Source organism: Mus pahari, chromosome 19 (assembly GCF_900095145.1).
Source record: "Mus pahari chromosome 19, PAHARI_EIJ_v1.1, whole genome shotgun sequence".
Taxonomy (NCBI): domain Eukaryota; kingdom Metazoa; phylum Chordata; class Mammalia; order Rodentia; family Muridae; genus Mus; species Mus pahari.
The window spans coordinates 64,542,356-64,562,243 of NC_034608.1; the positions used below are offsets into that span (position 1 = coordinate 64,542,356).

The following is a 19,888-nucleotide window of genomic DNA, read 5'->3' on the forward strand; positions in this document are numbered from 1 at the left end:
AAATTCTGTCACTCAAGTTCAGAGGGAAGAGAATGCCGATGTAATTGAAAACGCAAAGCCCAGAGTGAATTCTTACTATTACTGTTCAAGTCTTCCCTTTGATCCTTTAGAATTCCCCTTAAAGCACGCTTTCCAGGGTGTAAGCAGGAGACACAGCAAAGCGCTTAAGTTCTAAGGGGAGAGTTGGAAGTGCACAGAAGACTAGCTTGAAACCAAGTTTCTCAACCAGCAGTGAGGCAGCAGGGGCAGCACTTGATGCAAGGGCAGCTATGGATACAAATTAGCAGATGGGACCTCAACCCGGAAGGACCAGTTTTGAGGATTAACTGAGAAGATGAAGCAGCTCAGAAACAACAAAGATGCTTAGCATCTTGTTATCAATGGAAACTCCATATCTCTGTTAGCATCCTGACCATTTACAATGTTCATTTTAAAAACGGATGGCTCTAAGAAAGGAATGCAGATTTATGCATGAGTAGGATCCTGTGAATACTCTAAGAGCTGGCTTGCTCAAAACAGATTACTTTGCTGCTAATATAAAGGTCATATTGTAACAAATTTAATTATAAAACTTTTATAGTTAGTAATATACTAACACAACTATAAAATAGAAATATTTAGATTCTAAGCTGTCTCTTAATATTACAGAAAGCCAATTTTGTTACAAACTTTAGATAAAAATATTGCAAAGAAGAAAATTAAACATCTCCTAAGGAATCAGTCAATATGAGGATATAAATTCTCTATTTTGACATTAAAAGAAAAGAACCAATATGTAATGATTCTAGCTGTGATCTGGTATGTTAGTGAAGCAGATAAACGACCCCCCTCATGCTGAGAGCACTTTGGGATCTCAAATCTATTACTCTTCTGAACTGATGTGTTATTATCTTTGGACATCTTTCACACTAGGAGGTGATCCCAGGAAGAAAAATGTCTTAAATGAAAAGCTTATAAACAAGATAGCTTCGTTACTGCTACCTGAATTATTATGACTTATTAGCAAGTGTACCAAAAATGGCATGAAATTAAAAGCTCTGGATATTTTAGATAAAATATTAGCAACTGCCTTCATATTAATTATATATTAATTATATATATTAAACATATAGTTATATCGACTGTGAACATATTGTTATGGTGAGCACAACATAATGTGCTGGCCAAACTCAGCAAACAATGAGGGATAATTATAGTTTATGTGAAGGTAACTGGGGAAAGGGCTCGACTAGTTCTCATACTCCTATGTAAGTAGAGCTACCTAAAATTACACTTAAACATAATCATGGCTGTATAAACTATATGGGGCTTTACCGGGTAAGGAGGTTTACATCTAAAATCATAGGGCTTGGGAGACTAGAGCAGAATAGTCAGTGGTAAGCAAGTCTGAGCTTCATAAAGAAACCTTGGCCCATAACAAAAACAAAAACAAAAACAAAAACAAAAACAAAACCAAAACCAAAAAACTAATAACGGAAACAAACCCAAACAAAAAACCCTAAGTAAAACAAAAAAGTCTAACCCTGCCCTATGACACACCTCACCATTGTTGCAATTCATTGTACTTAGGTTTGTTGCAATCAAGTGTGAGGATGTCACAAACTTCGTTCAGAAATGGTAAGTTATTTTCATACTATTATTACTGAGGCTCAGGGGATCAGTATTTGTTTCACAGTTTAGTTATTTTAATAGCATGGTCATGATGTCAAGCCAATGAATCTATGTTATAGATACCCTTACATTTTAGTATCTCAATCACGTCTAGTGAGGGCAGTTAGCATGTGCCAAATGTGTTCAAATGAAAGGAAAAATGAACCTCTTAAAGTATATCATGTGCTATTTGTACAGGATTTTATTTATTATTGATTCATTTAATTATTGATAGTCTTGTCATCTATGCTTAAAATTGCTCAGGAAAGTTCTTTCAGTGCAGTTGAAGAGTAAAGATTTAGCTATAGATGTAAGGCTTTTGAAGAGTGAGAGCCATTCCGGAACTCAAGATATGTTGACAGCACCTCAGTATGAACCAAGACAGTCTCTCTCTCTCTCTCTCTCTCTCTCTCTCTCTCTCTCTCTCTCTNTGTGTGTGTGTGTGTGTGTGTGTGTGAGATGAGTCCTTGCCCCCAAACAAAGAAAAGATCACTCAGGGTGCAGCTCAGGGTGCAGCTCAGTGGGGGAAGACGTGCCAGGCAAGGCCTTGGGTTCGATTCCCTGACCAAACTAAAGCAATCTACTCCCCAAAACCGTTCAACTAGGTTGAGAATAATAGAAGTGCTTCATTCATGCCACTAGACGATTCTGTTGCCCATACCATGTATTGATTGATACGCTACCATAATAATTTCCAACTTTCCTAAATTGCTCAGGAATTTCCATAAATACAGTGGGTTTCAAGGTAAGGCAAAACAAAAATAATCTATAAGATGAATTCCAATTTTGAAATTTGTTCTGAAAGGTAACTCAGATTCTTCAAAAGCAGTCAGGGAGATGGGGGACAACTCAATCAGTAAACTGCTGGTGGGGCAAGTTTGGAGACCTGAGTTGGGGGTTCCCAGCACCACCTACAAAACCAGGTGTGGTGGCGTGAGCCTGTAGTATCAGTGTTGAGGAGGCGGAGACGGGATTCACTGACCAGTGGGCCCTGGCTTCAGCGGGAGAGCCTGTCTCTTTCTCAAAACATAAGACATTGACAGAGAAAAAAAGACACTTGACTGGATCTCTGGCCTTCACATGTACAGGAGCACACATGCACACACCTATCTGTACCTACAAATGTACACACAACATACACACAGAGCAGTCATGACATCTCTACGTCTCCAATAGCAAACTATTTTTTTCTCAATGTTTCACAGTGGAAAACTTACTGGTGATGATAACAATGGAAATAATGATAATGATGTTGCAGAATGAATGGATGGATGCAAACTTGAGGCTTTATTTTCTGATCTACTATGGCAACACATCTCAAGTAACGGCTTCCTCATATTACTGTTGCCTTTCTGTAAAATTAAAACCCATGCTTGAAAACGGCCTCCCTCCTCTACGAAGTCACTCCAGTTCAGCCGAGACTTCAGTGGCTACGATCTAACTGTTCAAAGATTTGCCAGCATGATCTTTTGCGGTCGTGGGCATGACTTTATTTGTTCTTTATCGCCTTGGCGGTGGCCATTTGCCTTTGAAAATGCTCAATCAGGTTTTTTTTAAAACACATGGGAGAAGAAAGGACCTCAGGAAAGCAAAGAGACACCAGGCTCATGAACACTGCATGGGACATTTCAGTGAAACTTGATAAAGCCTTTGTGAAGCATGATCAGTCCCAGTTGATGGGGGAAAAAAAGATAAACTGCACAAGCCAAGGTGATGTCGTTCACCGGATGTTGAGATGTCCACCCAGATCTGCCTCAAAGCCCAAGCTCGCTCCACACACCGTGACTAGAAAGTGGCCAAAATCCATTACCCAGGATGTGGCTGCGACAGGAGGTTTTTGAGTACTAGCATTTTAAGTGGTTCTCATCTGAGTTGCGATGATACAAAATCACAAACGAGGGTCGCATCAGAATCAGAAGGTTATCAAAGGGAATCGATGTGGCTTAGCTGGTTAAGGCCACGTCCAAGAATTTTGTTCTATGGGCTAAGAAGAACAGGCTCTCAGAACAGTGTAGCAGAAAGCAGGTTCTTTCTCGGGCTTGAATTTAGAGGAGAAAGATAAAGGGAGGCGAAAGCAAACCACAGAAGAGCTGGAAGGGCAGGCAGATATGCATGGCAGGGTAACTACTGGGTGGTAATGAAACCAGAGGATGGAAGTCTGGGGAAAATGCTGCGGTAAAACTGAAGAAACATGAACTATAGGAAAAGGTTCTGAATAGAACAATCATGTACCAACGGTAAGCTGAGATAAACTACTCATTCATGCAAAATACCTAAAGGCACACATACATGCAAGCTTCATGCAAAGAGGACAGAATTCCACAAGGTTAAGGTGAAATGCTGAATACAGGAAACCTCACCACCCTGAGGCTAAGAAAGACGTGTTTGAAGATGAGGTCATATTCAGAACAGGGGCACAGCTAAGTCCCAGTCACCAGCTACGACCAAGGAAGGGCTCGGGTGGCCTTTCCCTCTGATCATGCTCGGACATGACTGAAAATATGTTAGAAGTTACTAAGGGTTGAATTCCCTAGATAGTATGAAAGTTAGTTATTATATATGATTATTTTTTAAAAGTTACTGATGATCTAGAATCAAGTATTAGCTGAATATACAATATTATAATGTGTGAAAATTATTCCAAAAATAAATTAAGCCCATAGTAAATGCTTATATGTATATAAACATATATATACATTTCATTAAAATGTATATTTTAAATATAACATATAAAAAGAATGTTTATTTTCTTTGTATCTTAGTGTGTCCCTAAAATGAAAACAAAAACAAAAAACAACCAAACAAACAAAAACCCCAAACAAACAAAAAAACCTAAAAAGCAAAAACCAAACAAACAAAAAGAAAACTGGTCATAGAGTAGCTCCATCAGGCAAAGCCCATCAAAAGCTTTTCATATCTTAAACAAATCTCACAACTGTGTTCTAACTTCTAAATGATGCGGAGACATTTGATGGTGCACAAAGGCTTTTACTGTTTCACTCCTAACATTTACTGTTTTACTTAATTAAATATTTCGAGCATATGACTACCTTTCATTATTATTGGAAGATTATTTTCTTAAGTACAAAATTAAGGCACTTGGGGTTCCTGTCTAAAACAAATCTGCATATTTCTTGAGCAATGACAAGAAAGGAAGCAAGAGAATTTATTCTGCTAAATTTATCATGGTTTAATTTTATGCTTGGCCTACCTCACACATAAAGTGAGACATGACTACTTTAAGACAAATACATTTCCCAACTTCTGGGGAAGCAAAAGAGGTACTTTGTTGCATATTATTTTTGCTCAATTGTTAAGCAATTAGGTGTCCTTATCCTCTAAAGGTCCATCCTCACTACTGTCATTTGGTCATTACCTAAAAAACGAGAAAATTCATGTGCTGGGAGCTTGATTTACATCATATCCTGAAGACAACATTATTCTGAGTAGATACTATGAGTCCTTTGAAAATTGTCCTCAGAGACTCCATCAGTGTAGGCTGCCACCATTCCTCTTGGTTTCCCACATGAACTAGCCTGTAAGACCTCACCGCTGAAGATGTCACACACTGTGACTGTAAGAAACTGAGAAATTAAGCTAGAAGTAAGTTGGAAGTTTCTTCCTGCTGGAAAATTTTCGTAAAGTCAAGGATGCTATGCAAGATGGTAGGCAAGAAAGGACACCATCTGTCTAACCCGTCAGTGACCTGATTGAACTACAACACTAACCAGCTTTGCAAAGGTGTGTGCACAACAGCAATAGTGGTACCACTGTCATGTGGGCAACCAAATACTCCAACTGGATTTGAGACCCACCGGACAGGAGTGAATTCATACCCATTACAGTAAATAAAGTAAAAAACAAAACCCAAAACAAACAAACCCAGTTTAGCTTTCTTGATAGGATATCAAAATCTTTGAACTATTTCTGTTTATACCTGTAAACAATTGCTTTCCTCGGTCTAGGTCAGAGAAGCTCCCTCTGTAATGAACAGTGGTGAATGTACAAACTCATTGCTGGCTACTCAAGTTACTGAGATTAAAAGGATAATTGCAAGTTCAGTCATAAATAGGACATTTCTTCTGTCACCAACACGGGCTCAAGGAAAACTGTTAAAAGAGGTGGCAGAAAAAAACAAAACAAAACAAAAAAAACTAAGAGCCAAAAAAGACAGCTGAAGGTCTGTGGAATCCTATCCTAACACAGGAACCAGCCTATCAACTCCTAGCAGCTGTGCATGCTCAAGCTGGCTCTGCACCAGCTGTCAGTCTGTCAAGAGTCAGCCATGGATAGGAGTGAAGCTCATTGGTCCCTCCCCCTTCCCGTGGAGCTGCTGGCTACTGATGAATTCTGGGAAAGGTAAAGTCGTCGTCTTCAATGACACACTCAGTGGTGAGAGTTCCCATCCCATGGTCACCCGGATGGCTCTGGCTAAGCTTCGTGGCTCACAAAATGAAACAAAACAAAAGAACACATGAACGTAAGAATGAGGCTTGAAAGGATGAGGTGTGTGTTTTGGCAGGGTGGGGTGGGGGGAGGAGTTCTCGAAATGCATCATTTTGATATATGAAACTGTCAAAGGAACAAATTTAATTAATTTAAAAATTGCACTAGGGCGAAATGCTAGGTCTATGGGGATCAAAGGCATTCCTTCGTTTTTTTTCCCATGATGCTGCACTGCGTGTGGTTTGAGTTTCTCCCGAATCCACTATCTTTCAATCCTGACTCACCAAACGACCTTCATTTACAGCTGCTGTTAGCATACAGTCGATTGTCACGTTTTAATTATTGGCTTGATGCCTGCTCTACAACCAAGTTAAATCTATGGCGTTATCATATCACATTAGACAAATCATGACTTTGCTTTCTCTAGTCTCTGACCACCTGTGAGGTTTTGGCTTAGACTTTCTTAGAATGGATGGATGCTTTATTTCAGTGTGGATTAAAAAAAAATGTCTGGGAGACTTAGACTCTTATGTTGGAGACACAGAGTATCATTCTTTGAGTATCTTCAGAACCCCATTTTGGTTTTGTTTTGTTTTTATGAATTTAAGTGTGCCTTCAATATAATATTTTCCCCATAATGATTCAATTTTAATTTCTGTAATAAAGAGTCATCTAACCTCTCATGTTTTCCTTTTCTTAATGCTTGGGTCAGATCCTGGGGCTCTGTATATACTGAGTGAATGCTCTTCCACTGAACTACATCCCCAAACCGATACACTAACTTCACCTGATATTGCAAGGAAAAGGCAAACAAATATTTACACATTGCTTTGGAGGTTCTGTGTGAATGAATAAACAAACCATCGACGTTTAAATTCTTTCTGCAGATCAAAGAGAAAAAAAAAGAGACGTTCAAATTCTTAGTTCCTCAGTCACAGGCTACCTTCACATTTGATCTCCCACACTCCTCATCCCAGGACCAAGGCTTAACGATTAACTTCATCCGTTGGGATGCAGTTTTGCATGTTGGGGACAGCAGAGGGTTTATGTCGGAGAAGTGCCCTTGTTTGGATGACATGTGTGGCCAACATGGAGGTGAGCCTTCAGATTAGTTCTGTGTCACCTCCTTCCACAGAGAGAAAGGAGTTGAAATGGCAGCTTGAAAGGTGCTTCAGATACAAGCCCTTCTCTCATTCATCATTCTCTCTCACACAAACGCCTAGCTACCCCACCTCTCCATAGATCATTTAAGAAATACTCTCAGTTACTGTGAAAGACTACGCCACATGCCACATTGCTCGGGGATGCAACTAACTTTTTTTGTTTGTTTGTTTTGTTTTTTGAGACATTGTTTCTATGTATAGCCCTGGCTATCCTGGAACTCACTTTGTAGACCAGGCTGGCCTCGAACTCAGAAATCCACCTGCCTCTGCCTCCCGAGTGCTGGGATTAAAGGCGTGCGCCACCACGCCCGACGCAACTAACTTTTATTAAGTACGTCACAACTTTAGAAAAGCTTACTTTAAAGAAAATGATGGGAAAAAACCCTTTCTGGTTAAGATTTTCTTCGCTCAGGACCAGGTCTGGTCTTTAAAATGTGTGTACAATAACTTTGGCCCGTCTCTCCCACCTATTTTCAAGAGTCGTGTGACATTCTCTTTCCCCACAGGAGTCCCTCTCTGTGCCCGAGCTGCCTTCAACAAAGGACAGGCCTCAGCCAGTCAGTTTAAGTGAATGGACTACCTGCCTGGCTGTATTTCACTTGCGGCCATAGCTGTGACTACGGAGGGGCCTGCTCCGCACTGCCCAGCTAACGACAAGCACTTCCTCCTCGCTCAGGAGGGGAATGTCCAACTTTTCAGGCGGAAACTCTTCTCTTGGCATCGTCAGGTCACGTGTGTGTGTGTGTGAGAGACTGCCTGTAGCTTTTGCAGGCCAGGCTGACTCAAGCCCTGTGTTTGTGTGATTGTCTTGATTTTCCTCAGGACCACTCTAACATAATACAGTAAAAAAGCAAAAAGAGATAATATAATGAGTAAACAATACTTTTACCTAAGTATTCTGTTTTTTTGTTTTGTTTTTTTTTTTTAAATGCATAGCCATTGATCTTACAGGGAAGAAGCCCAGGGCTTTCAATAGTCAAATTACAAATGCACTAATAAAGAGGTAATTTAATATGCAACTTCATGCATTAGTAAATAGCTAAACAGGACTGAACTGCTAGATTAAAAAAAAAAAAAAACCACAGGAAGATAACTAATGAGCTATCAAGGCCAAAATAGACATCATAATCAAGCGAGACTTTAATAAATCATTTATTAAATGGTTACAAATGAACTATTTTGTTAATATCTAACAGGTAACTACCAAGCTCCTTAATTCATAGAAACTAGGGCCTTGAAGACAATTGACTTTCTCATCACTGAGGGTCAAGAACTGTCCATGAGTTCCTGCCCTGGACCTTAAAGGGCTGTGGCTGGTCTAGATGAAATCTAAGCATTTCCCGGACTGCTGTGTATTCTTGTAGCAGCTACCATTACACTCAGACGCAGCAGAGATACAACGGAGAGAACTATAGACTGGATGTAGGCTAGCAACATCCTGAAAGTTAACGCACCCAAGTGCAGGCGGCTGAACTTAAAGGGGAAGGCACGGTGAGGGTCACTGTTCAGGACTGTGTGGAGGGACCCACTGTTACAGATTAAGGCAATTTTTGAACTTCTAACGCTAATTCGAATCTCAGTGTGAACCTCGCACATCTGAATCTCACTGGAGGTTGCAAAAGGAGCAAAGTTAGCTACCGTGTAGAAAAGTCGAGTGGGTGATACAGTATTGATTGTCTCCAGAAATAGCAAATAATAAATTCATCAGAGAAAGAAAATACATATTTTTTTGGAAGCAAGAAATTGCCTAGTGAAAAAAAAATGCTTTCTAATAAATCAAAATTAAAGCTCTGTTGAACTATGTAGGACAGAGCAGGAAGTTCTTGATTCTTTCTGGGCTAATTCATATAAACTGTAACTGTACAAATTACTGAGATTTTTTTTCATGGATTATTTCAGGTAAATTCTACCAAATATTATCTGGATCTACAGAGAAGAAAGGGCAAAAGGGTAAGGAGCAGACAACTCTCTATCCATAACTGACTTTCATACTTTATAGCATATAACGTTTAAATGATAGAAAAATGATCAGAAAACAAGTATGTGTAGAGGCAACGTCAGAGCCAGGGATGAAATGGCACCCTAGATCTAAGGACAGCTGAAGGCATACGGAAGTCTGGAGGAAGTTATTAATGAAGCTGAAACCGAGCTTGAGAGGTGCGCTCAACAGGGAACCTTAACTTAAAAAAAAAAAAAAAAAAAAAAAAAAAACAACATCAACAACAAAGAAAATCAATGATAAATAAGATTGCTTCTTCACCTCGAGATTTCCAACCAAGTGAGACTATTAAACCACAGTAGCACTGCCTCAGTGCGGTGTGAGATTTCCACTTCGCAGCTTAGGGTTATTCAGCGAGGGCCCGCAAGTTGAAATATCATTTCTTTTTATTAGCACCACCGTGAGGGGTGAAGCTCGGTTAATGAGAGCAGCAAAGCTCCCCCCAGGTTAGGGCTTGTTAACACGGCACACAACTGTTAAATGCATCACTCTTTCCACTTATTAGTGAGATAATATTAGCCGTGCCTTCCAACCCCCCACCCCCCATATCCATTCATGAAACTGTCATCCCATTGATAACTCATTAATGGTACCAAAGTGGACCCAAAACACCCCAGTAGCTGCTTCCCTTGGGAATGATTTTATACACGGAGAGGATCGATTGTCTTCTATAACCAGTTATTTGGCTTCTGAAATTCCTTTCACTCACAATTCTTACGTGACAAGGAAAATCAAGGGCATACCTTATCTGGCTCAAACTTATTTTAAGACTCGTCACCCTAACACGTGACTTCAAGGATTACTGACTCTCCCATTGGCAGTTTGTAAATCCTCTGGGTGATACAACATCACTAAAATTAGACACGTTTCTGACGACTTAACTCAGCATATTTCATAAATCTTCGTCAAGACAATTATTGTCAGCTACAACGCAATTATCCATATTCAATTTGATGACTCAACTGGAAAATTACTTTTTTTTTCCTAATAAAATTTACAAAATGACAATAGTGAAATCAGTGCTGATTAGTTGCTCGGTGGGTACTAATTAATTAAGCCAGGTAAATTTAGGTCCGTGCTAATAACCTTGGGAGGAAAACAGATCCACGCACCCGATTCTTTGCCTGGGGTGAAGGAAACGAACCCTTCTGTTTCCTTACTGCTCTTTCTATTTCTTTTCCTGATTTCTCCCAGAAGAGAAATACAAAATAAACAATAAAACTCAACTACTCTTAGCTGGCGGTGCAGTTAAAAACCAAGAGTTCCTTGTAACTTTGTTAAGGTCAACAGTGAAAGAGAAGACAGAATGATTTTTATCGTTTATAACTAACAGTGAGAACCCTCTGCTAGCTCCTCCTTGGGACAGAATTGGTATAGATCACATAACCGATGGCAGGAAATAGCAGTGTATTCATCGTGCCATGGCTTTTTTTACCTAGAAGTTCAGTTAAATGCTGGAGTTAGCCATGGGCTCTGTGTTTGTTTGGCATTGGGGGTGCAGGGAAAGGGCATTCTCTGGGTCCAGAGATCACCATTTCTGAGCTTTCATATGGTGATAATGCATTCCCTCTGAGCCTAATAAAAAGCTAGTGAATCACAGAAATAAACGTCAGCCATGATAGAGGATACTCACTGCCAGACTGCCTGGAAAAGACTGACAAGGAAAAGCCTAACACTTTGTTCATGCAACACGCAACACATGACACAAAGGAGCTAATGACTGTCCCAGTGCTGTCCACAGAAAAAAAAAAAGCACGAGTTTTGTCAGCCAGGAGATTTGCTTAGGATAATTTTCATCAAGTTATATTTTCATATGAGCAGACAGCCACAGTGACCTGGCCCATGCTGGAAGTTCTAATTACAGAACCTTTTTCAGAACATACTATGAATATGTTAGAGATGGATCCAGAAAACAAGAAATGCATCAAAATGATTTGGGGGGGGGGGTGTTGGGTTCCAGATAACCACTTGTCTGATTACAAACAGAGAACAGAATTTTTAGGGGTGTGGATTCTGCTTGCTGTAAGGGAAGAATTTCATCTCCCAATAGAACTAAGAAGGAGTATATGACATCTTTACCCAGACACTCACTGGTCCTGGGCTCTGTATCACGGGAAAAGGGCATTTCTTTACAGGTCCCACAGACCTTATTTTGAGTATCTTTGAAAACACTGAAGGAATGAAGTTTAAAGAATGTACCGGCTCCTCCCCTTCCCATTGCAAAAAAGTAAAGATATTTTTGTTTTAACACGAGGTCATTCTTAAGTGTTGTACTTGGGGGGGGGGGGCGGGCAGGGGCACTATGAGTTTAGAAACCATGGGGGACTCCTAGGCGGAGGAAGTCTAGAACCAGTCAGCTGTCCACACGATCACCGAGTCAAGGCGCATGGGACCCACACCCGACCTGCCCAATCAGTGAGGGGGTGGGAGAAAATAGCAGTTGAGAATTGTTTCACGGAGGCGACAGTCTCACCTCGTATAAGGAACGAAATGTGCGAAAAGATGAAAAAGTTCACTGATTCAGCATCTAAGAAATTTCTAGCAATCTGGAACTGATCTTTAAAAAGGCAAAACACCGGGGAGGGGAGGGGGGATATAATTACGATACATTTCTGTTAGTGAGAAAAGCGTTGGACTAGTTTATTTTTTGAGCTTTGGAGGCGTCAGAATGTGCCCCGTGGTCAACCGTGGAAGCATACATACACCCTGCCTGTGCCCCGAGTGGCCAATGATGTGAGGGCGTCGAGCGGGACGTGTTACCTGCTTTCCAGTGGTACATTACTGCCAAGGACCCAGCTGTCCTGCAGCTGGACGGACTCGGGTGTGGTTTGCAGCTCGGCGGGCAAAGCAGCCGGCGGGGCCGGACTCTGGTTTCTTCTATTGGTTAGGGAGTTTCTATTGAGGGAAGTGATGGACGGGTGATGCTGCGCTGGGTGCTGCTTGTGGGAAGGCGGCAAAGGCTGCAGGGTGGGTTGCCCTGGGTTGTTTGAAGGTTGCTCTGCGGAAGGAGAGAGAGAGAGACAAAGGGAAACTCATTATACATTTCTGTGTGTACGTAGGTGCATCCCGCACTGCCACTTTTCTTGCAGAGCTGCTGCGGATAAATTAGAATTAAAAAAACTGCACAGAAACCCACAACCTAACACATTTGCATATTATTCTATTAAGGGATTGTTCAGTGACATTCTCAAAGACCAAGTTTACCCTTGATACGCAAAGTTCTAATTAATATACAACAGATGGCAAAATTGCTTTTGGTTTTAATTTGTTTCCGTTTTTTTTTCATCTGGCTTTATTAACACCTACAGAAAACATCACCTGACAGCTCTCCTAATGTGCCTTTAGATTTCAGCTTTTCTTTTCTTTTTTCTTCTTCTTCTTCTTCTTCTTTTTTTTTTTTTTAACAAACCGAGCCTGAAATTAAATGGGTGATTCTGGTAGAACACAAAGGTTTTCGAAATGCATATAATCCCTGTAATTATTTAATGCAGTTTTTTTTAAGCTGTATTTAACAGCAATAAATTATTACAAGCTAGTTGCTAAAGAGCCGTAGAGTGCTCTAGTTTAGTGCATCTCAAACAAGGCGGCTCCGTGCTATGATCCACTAATAGATGCTAAGCATTCTGTAGCAGAAGGTCACTCCGTGAAGCAGATGTTGTTTCGTGGATACTTAACAGACTGAATCACATCTGATTACAACGTCAGAAGACTCATATACTTAATGACCGTTACATCCATTAGAACACACACAGAACAGATTTCCCAATTTCACAGTGTGCTGTAGAACCGCAGCTTTTGGAGTGAAGGCCATGGTAACCAGAGCTACTCCTGCCACTAGAGCTGTGGCACAAATATTTTGTTCCAAACCAGAATCATAAGGGGCTCGATGATTTCAAAATAGGAGCACAATATTGCATTGCAACTGTGGGAAAGTTCTCCAGAGCTAGTAAATCTTCTGCTAAATATCACGAGTCATTGTAACATCTAAGATCTTCTTTGTACAACTTAGCTTTGGATATGCATAATGCTGAATTGACAAATATAGTTTTGTAATAGAAAGGGGATTACTTCATTTAATGTCAAACACCCAGAAGATGCCTATTTTTTTTTAAATATAGTTCAAAATGCAACATAATTTTAAAGTGTCTTATTGAATCATGCTATTAATATAAATACCTATATTAAAGGGGAGTAGGGGACAGAATGACTATCTTTCATAGACTCTGAAGTCCAGTAGTGGTTATTAGGGTTAATACAGTCACATACTGTAATTCTGGTTGCATGAAATGAATACATGATGTATATAATAAGGCGATTATCTTATCAAACCTCGTTAGCAGATAAGCAATAAAAATAGCTCCTCCCACATCATATAACATCAAGGGTTATTACGTTTTTCTAACAGTGCCTAATAGTCTCTATCATGTAACTTAATGACCAACAACCTCTTACTCTTGAAGTGAAAATCATAGCTAATACCTGAATATATGAAAAACCGAGCAGAATCCCTGGTACAAGCTCTAGCTCTGAAGCTCCCCACACTAGAAACCTGGAAAAAAAAAAAAAATCCTCCCTGACTCAATGCCTTGTGAAAAGGACAAATGAAGGTCTAAGCCTCACTTCAAATGTGATGAACTTCCGAAGGACTAGCAGGGCTAAAACGGTACCGAGCTGAGGCTCTCTCTCCGTACAAAGTCTTTAACAGTTTAAACCCCACGCAAGAGTCACTATTCAGATCTCGTGTAATTAATTAGGGCTGTCTTCCTCAGCACCCGCACACATGATGAGATTCTCCACAGAAAGCTGAGAGGCACCTTTAGAAAGCTGCTCCAGGTGTGGCACTGCCGGCGGCAGCTGTGAGGGCTCAGGGTGGAAGCAGAGAGAGGCAGAACGACTTCCCAGGCAAAGGTGACAAGACTTTGCCTAGGTGGCATGAAGGGGATCAGCCGACTCCATGTCTTTTAGCTTGGTACCATCCAAGAATCGTATTGCCCTCCACACAAGTTTCATAACAGAAGCTACTTAAGTGTCGGAGGGAAACCGGCATCTGAGAATCAGGGTTCCAGAGCTAATCCTTTCTGAGGAGTCACGCTAGAGCCCCATTAGTGCATGGTTTCAGGACAACTCTAAGGACTCAATAAAACCTACTCAATCGTCCGCTACTCCTATGCTCTGTGTTACAGGGATGTGCAGGGTCAGTGTCAAGTGAACTCACTGTACAAATGGTGAAGTAAAATGTACAGACGTTCCTCTTTCTCCACATCCTCTCCAACACGTGTTGTCATCTGAGGTTTTGATCTTAGCCATGCTGATTGGTGTCTGGTGGAATCTCAGGGTCGTTTTGATTTGCATTTCTCTGATCACTAAGGACTTTGAACATTTCTTTAGGTGCTTCTCAGCCATTCGAGATTCTTCAGTTGTGAATTCTCAGTTTAGTTCTACACCCCATTTTCTGATTGGGTTGTTTGGTTTTGTTGGTGATTAACTTCTTGAGTTCTTTATATATTTTGGATATTAGCCCTCTATCGGATGTGAGGTTAGTAAAGATCCAGTTCAAAGGGAGGTCCCAAGGCCTGACACTATTACTGAGGCTATGGAGTGCTCACCAAAAGGGACCTAGCATGACTGCCCTCCAGAAGACCCAACAAGCAGCTGAAAGAGTCAGATGCAGACATTTGCACCCAACCAATGGACAGAAGCTGCTGACCCCTGTTGTTGAATAAGGGAAGGTTGAAAGAAGCTGAGGAGAAGGGCGATCTTGTAGGAGGACCAGCAGTCTCAATTAATCTGGACTCTCGAAATCTTTCAAACACTGGACCACTAAACAGGCAGCATACACCAGCTGATATGAGGCCCCCAACACATATACAATAGAGGACTTCCAGGTTCGTGTTCATCCAGAGATGATGCACCTAATCCTCAAGAGACTGGAGGCCTCGGGGAGTTTAGAGGTCAGGTGGCGTGGGTGTGTGGATGGGGAGCAGTTGGAGGGTAAAAGGGGTGGGGTGGGGCAGGGAATGGAATATGGAGTATAAAAAAATAGATAAACGTAAAATAAAAGTACAGATGTGAAGATTGCTATCGAATGCTAAATAAACGTTAAAGCCCCTGACATGCATTTGAATGAATATGTTAGTTCAGGATTCTGTTTAAAATAAATCAAAACAACCAATGAGATGATCCGTATATGCTCGGCCCAGGGAGTGGCATGGTTAGAAAGCATGGCCCTGTTGGAGTAGGTGTGTCACTGTGGGTGTGAGCTTTAAGACCATCATTCTAGCTGCCTGGAAGCCAGTATTCTGTTAGCAGCCTTCAGATGAAGATGTAGAACTCTCAGCTCCTCCTGCACCATGCCTGCCTGGATGCTGCCATGCTCCCACCTTGATAATGGACTGAACCTCTGAACCTGTGAGCCAGCCACAGCAGTAAAAGCCTGACTGAGACAACTACTTTGGGAAACTCCCATTTAAGGTTTCAGGTGCTGCTGGGAATTTCCCAGGGTTCCATTCATAAACATTTACTAAAGACTTTAACCAGGCACCATGCAAAGCAGTAGTACTTCCTGTGGCCTATGCAGCTACTTTGGTAATACAATGACCGTGTTGGAACCGCTCTGCATCTGGCTACACGGTCAAGAGATCTACTAGGCCAGCAGGTCCAGATGTTGAAGGCCCTGATCTCTACAAACTTCGATGGACGAGTCTGAGTGGGACAGCCACGTTTAAATTCTATGTCATGGACAGAAGCAATAACCACAGACTCAATTCACAGCAGGTCTCAAGATTTGGGCATTGGGACACGGCTGGAGTGCGAGTTTATCTCCCCCAATCTCAGCGACGTGGAACAAGCATATAAATCTTATCAGAATGAGATAAAGCTAAACACAGCTAGAAAACATGACGGAATAAAAGAACAAAAGCAGGAAAAGATAAAGATAGATCCGGGGCTCCACAGCTCTCTACATTTTTTAAAGTGGTATAAAAATCTGGCTGTCAATATCCCAGCTTCCAACACAAAGAATAAATACCATCAGTTTTATGACGTGGAAGATTTTTCAAAAACAATATATTTGCCCGAGACAAATGTTCAGTCTGACTCATTCTGAGAACAGAAAGATGTCTGTTTCGAGTCTGTACCTAAAGAACCACTGAATGTTCAGGGGAAACATGAAGGTCCAAGGTTCAAAATGGACGTAGAATAACAAGAGAGCAGTGTCTAGACTTGGGGATTATTAAAATGTGTGAGAGCCTAGCTCAGGTAGGTAGACCTTCCTAATAACAGCACAGCCTGCAACTCAGCCTTTGGGTTTGAGTTAAGGGCAAGCTTTGCTTAGACTTGCGAAGAAAAGGTTTTGGATGCAAGGATTTGGGATAAACCCAGAGACCCAGCGCTGAGGGTCCCACTGTGATCCTGAACAACTCCGAATGGCTTCCTAGTGCCTCTCAAGCATAAAAACAACCTCAGAATGAATGTGGTATTTGATCGCAGGAAGCCCAAAATGCAGAGCGGGAGAGATGGCTCAGCAGTTAAGAGCTTGCACTCTCCTCTCCCAGGACCCGTGTTTGGCTACCGGCATCCATGCTTGATGGCTCACAGCTGCCAAGCCATCTGACCCGACTAGCTTCAAGGGTCCCCTAAGTCATACGCACCCCAACCCACAAATACTTAAAGTATAAATACTTCTTTAAGAAGGAAAGAGAGGAAGGAAGGAAGGAAGGAAGGAAGGAAGGAAGGAAGGAAGGAAGGAAGGAAGGAAGGAAGGAAGGAAGAAGGAAGCCTGCCCTGGGGCTGGAGAGATAAGAGCACTTCAGAGCCCTGGCTGCTCTTCCAGAATGACCCAAATTTGATTCCCAGCATCTTTATGACACCTCACAACCATTCCTAACTCCAGGTCCACAGGATGTAATACCCTCTCTTGGCCTCTGTGAACACCAAGCATGTAAGTGGTACACAGACATACATGCATGCAAAAACAAATAAAATAAAAAAATGAAACTGAAAATGAAAGACCAAAACCACCCAACCAATCAACCAACCAAAATGGACTCCATGGGATTTGTTTATTTGTTTGATTTTGCTTTGGTTGGTTTTGTACTTTTGATTTGGGGGGGGGGTATTTTGTTTTGTTTTTCTTTGGGGTTTTTATTTATTTGTTTGTTTTTTGTTTTGGAGAAAGAGAATGCAAGACAGAGAAGTAATATAAAGTGGGGGATGGGTAAAGAGGAGGGGAGGAGTTGTGGGAGGGGGAAAACAGGATCCAAATGTATTGTATGAAAAAAAAAATCAATAAGAATATTAATTGGATACACTTTGTGAGGGATTACATTAGAAAGCACCGAACTTATATAAAGCAGGGTTTACCCATGGTGTTTTAAATTGAAAAGCGATTTGTAGAGATGTCCAGTTCCCCAACTAATGCCAAGGTCCTTAAATACACACACTATAATATGAATTTCTTAGGACTTCATAATACCATCTCAAGGTATTGTACTTTAAGACTGTTTAAAAATGTTACTGACTTTATGACATGTACGGAGGGTAGCACTGATGTGCTAGGCTCTGAGATGACCCCACGGGCTCAAACCTTCACAGCTTGAGCTATTTATTGTCCATGTACCGAATCACAGCAACAAAGAAGGAGGGCAAACACCTTGTTTTTATAAATTAAAAAGAAAATCTATTATTAAGTTAAATGAGAACCAATAAAAATTATCAAATAAAATTGAGACAATCAATAGTTTTCATTTAAAAAATTACTCATACGCTATATTTTGATCATCTCACAAAGTCACTTGTTCTAAATACTGGTTTTTAGTTATGTGGTTTATAACTGGATCAATTGTTTTGACATTTAAAATCTACCCTGAAAAAAGATCTGGAAAATGGAAAGCTTATTTTATATATATCTAAACTACAAAGATGAAACAATATATAAAATATTGTATCATTAAATGGTCCAGTTTAATAAATACATGTTTACTAATATTTTTAAAGCTTATTAATATAAATGCTTCCAAATAAATAAATGTGTGTGTGTGTGTGCACATGTGTATGTAACTGTCTTTTAGAAAATAACCTATTTAGAACTATTCTCTGCTGGGGCTGTTGGGGCACACCTTCACACCCAGCTGAAGTGTGCAGGTGGTGTGTGTGTGAGTGTGTGATTGAAGCACTAGTGGCACTCCACAGTACTGTGTGCAGTTCCACTGCCACTCCTCTGTGGTTTACAGGAGGAGGCTGTGGTGCTCTGGGGGCAGAGCGGAAATGGACTTGTGGGTGTGAAAGCCAGAAAGAAAAATAACACCTAAAGGAAGGTGAAATCCCTTTGTGGGAGTGACTGTGCCCACTTGCAAGTGAAAGGTGAGTGTGAGCATCTGAGAGAGGAGAAGGGGGGTAAGGTAGGGCTGACACCAGCCCTGAGCAGGTGTGCACAGCTGGGAAACAGTCACGGCTGCTTCGTCCCCACTCCCTCCTTCACCACCCTCTTCTTCCTCTTTCCCAGGACGTCTGTGGCGGGCTTGGCTTGCAGGGGTCCCCAGGGAAGACCCCCTAGTTTGAAGAGAGCTTGAATACTGTGTGGCTTTAGAACACAGCAACGATGCAGTTTGAAGGAAGTGTGCTGGCAAAAGGCAGAAGGCAGGCAGACGGAGGGGAGGTATAGCAGGAAGTGGAGAGAAGAAGTCAGGAGAGAAGGCAGAGGCAGGGAGGGTACTCAGAGTATGAGCATGAAAGAATAAAGCATTCTCTCCTATATTTTTTGTTTGTTTCGGATGGGTTGTCAGGTAGCCCAGGCTAGCCTCAAGCTATACAACAGATGACCTTGAACTACCAATCTTGCTTTGACTTCTAGGGACTCACAAGCCCATGGCACCACACCCATTTTTTTATGGTGCTTTATGTTGATGTTGCAAATGAAACCCAGGACCCCGGGCTTCTGATACCCTCGGGGAGCTACACTAACCAACTGAGCTATACTCCCAGCCCGAGAAAATTTTCTTAATTACCAAAAGTGCCCGAGTGGGTATGGGCTATGCACAATGCACAACCCACTCAGCCAGCAGGCTGAGTCACCGCATGTACCTCGGGTCAGCTCTCTAAGTTTGACCATTCCGATGCTGCCCTGTTCACGAACATTGCTTGTGGGGAAGAGGGGGGGGGGGTGGACAAAACAGATTCATTCTTGATTCTTGATTCCTGATCACCTTCTCCAACCATCCAAGATAAACAAACTTTTTCAGTTGGGATTCACCTCCCTCTTAACACAGGTCACCACACAGAAGAGCCCTCTGCATTTCTGCAGTTTAGCTCTGGCGAGCAGGGCTTCACCGGGGACTTCCTAGAATACAAAATCAAGAGCGATGGCTTGGCTCTGCTCTGTCTTCCGAGGGCCAGTGGGCAGAGGTCTGAACTTCTGCTCAGCACGGTTTAGAGGTAGTGACTGACTTCCATGACAGTAAAAATAGAAAATTTTAAATAAAACAAATGCTTCCTTTGTCCCAACAATATCACATAAATTACAGTAAACTATCTACCTCTTCACTAAGGGGGCGGGGGGGGGAACCCAAGCGACAGTTAGCAACAATCTTCCCTGTAAATGGGGCAGGACTGTGAGTCAGAGAATACCTGCTTA

General features: G+C 41.5%; 1 protein-coding gene across 12 annotated transcripts in view; it reads right to left on the reverse strand.

Moving 5' to 3' along the window:
- Positions 1-19,888, reverse strand: part of Tenm3 (teneurin transmembrane protein 3) — a 723,224-nt gene that overhangs the window by 176,023 nt on the left and 527,313 nt on the right. For all 12 annotated transcript variants that reach the window (XM_029531766.1, XM_029531758.1, XM_029531759.1 and 9 more), the window contains one exon: positions 12,019-12,256. In XM_029531766.1, the coding sequence (XP_029387626.1) occupies positions 12,019-12,256 (238 nt within the window). The remainder of the gene's footprint in view (positions 1-12,018; positions 12,257-19,888) is intronic.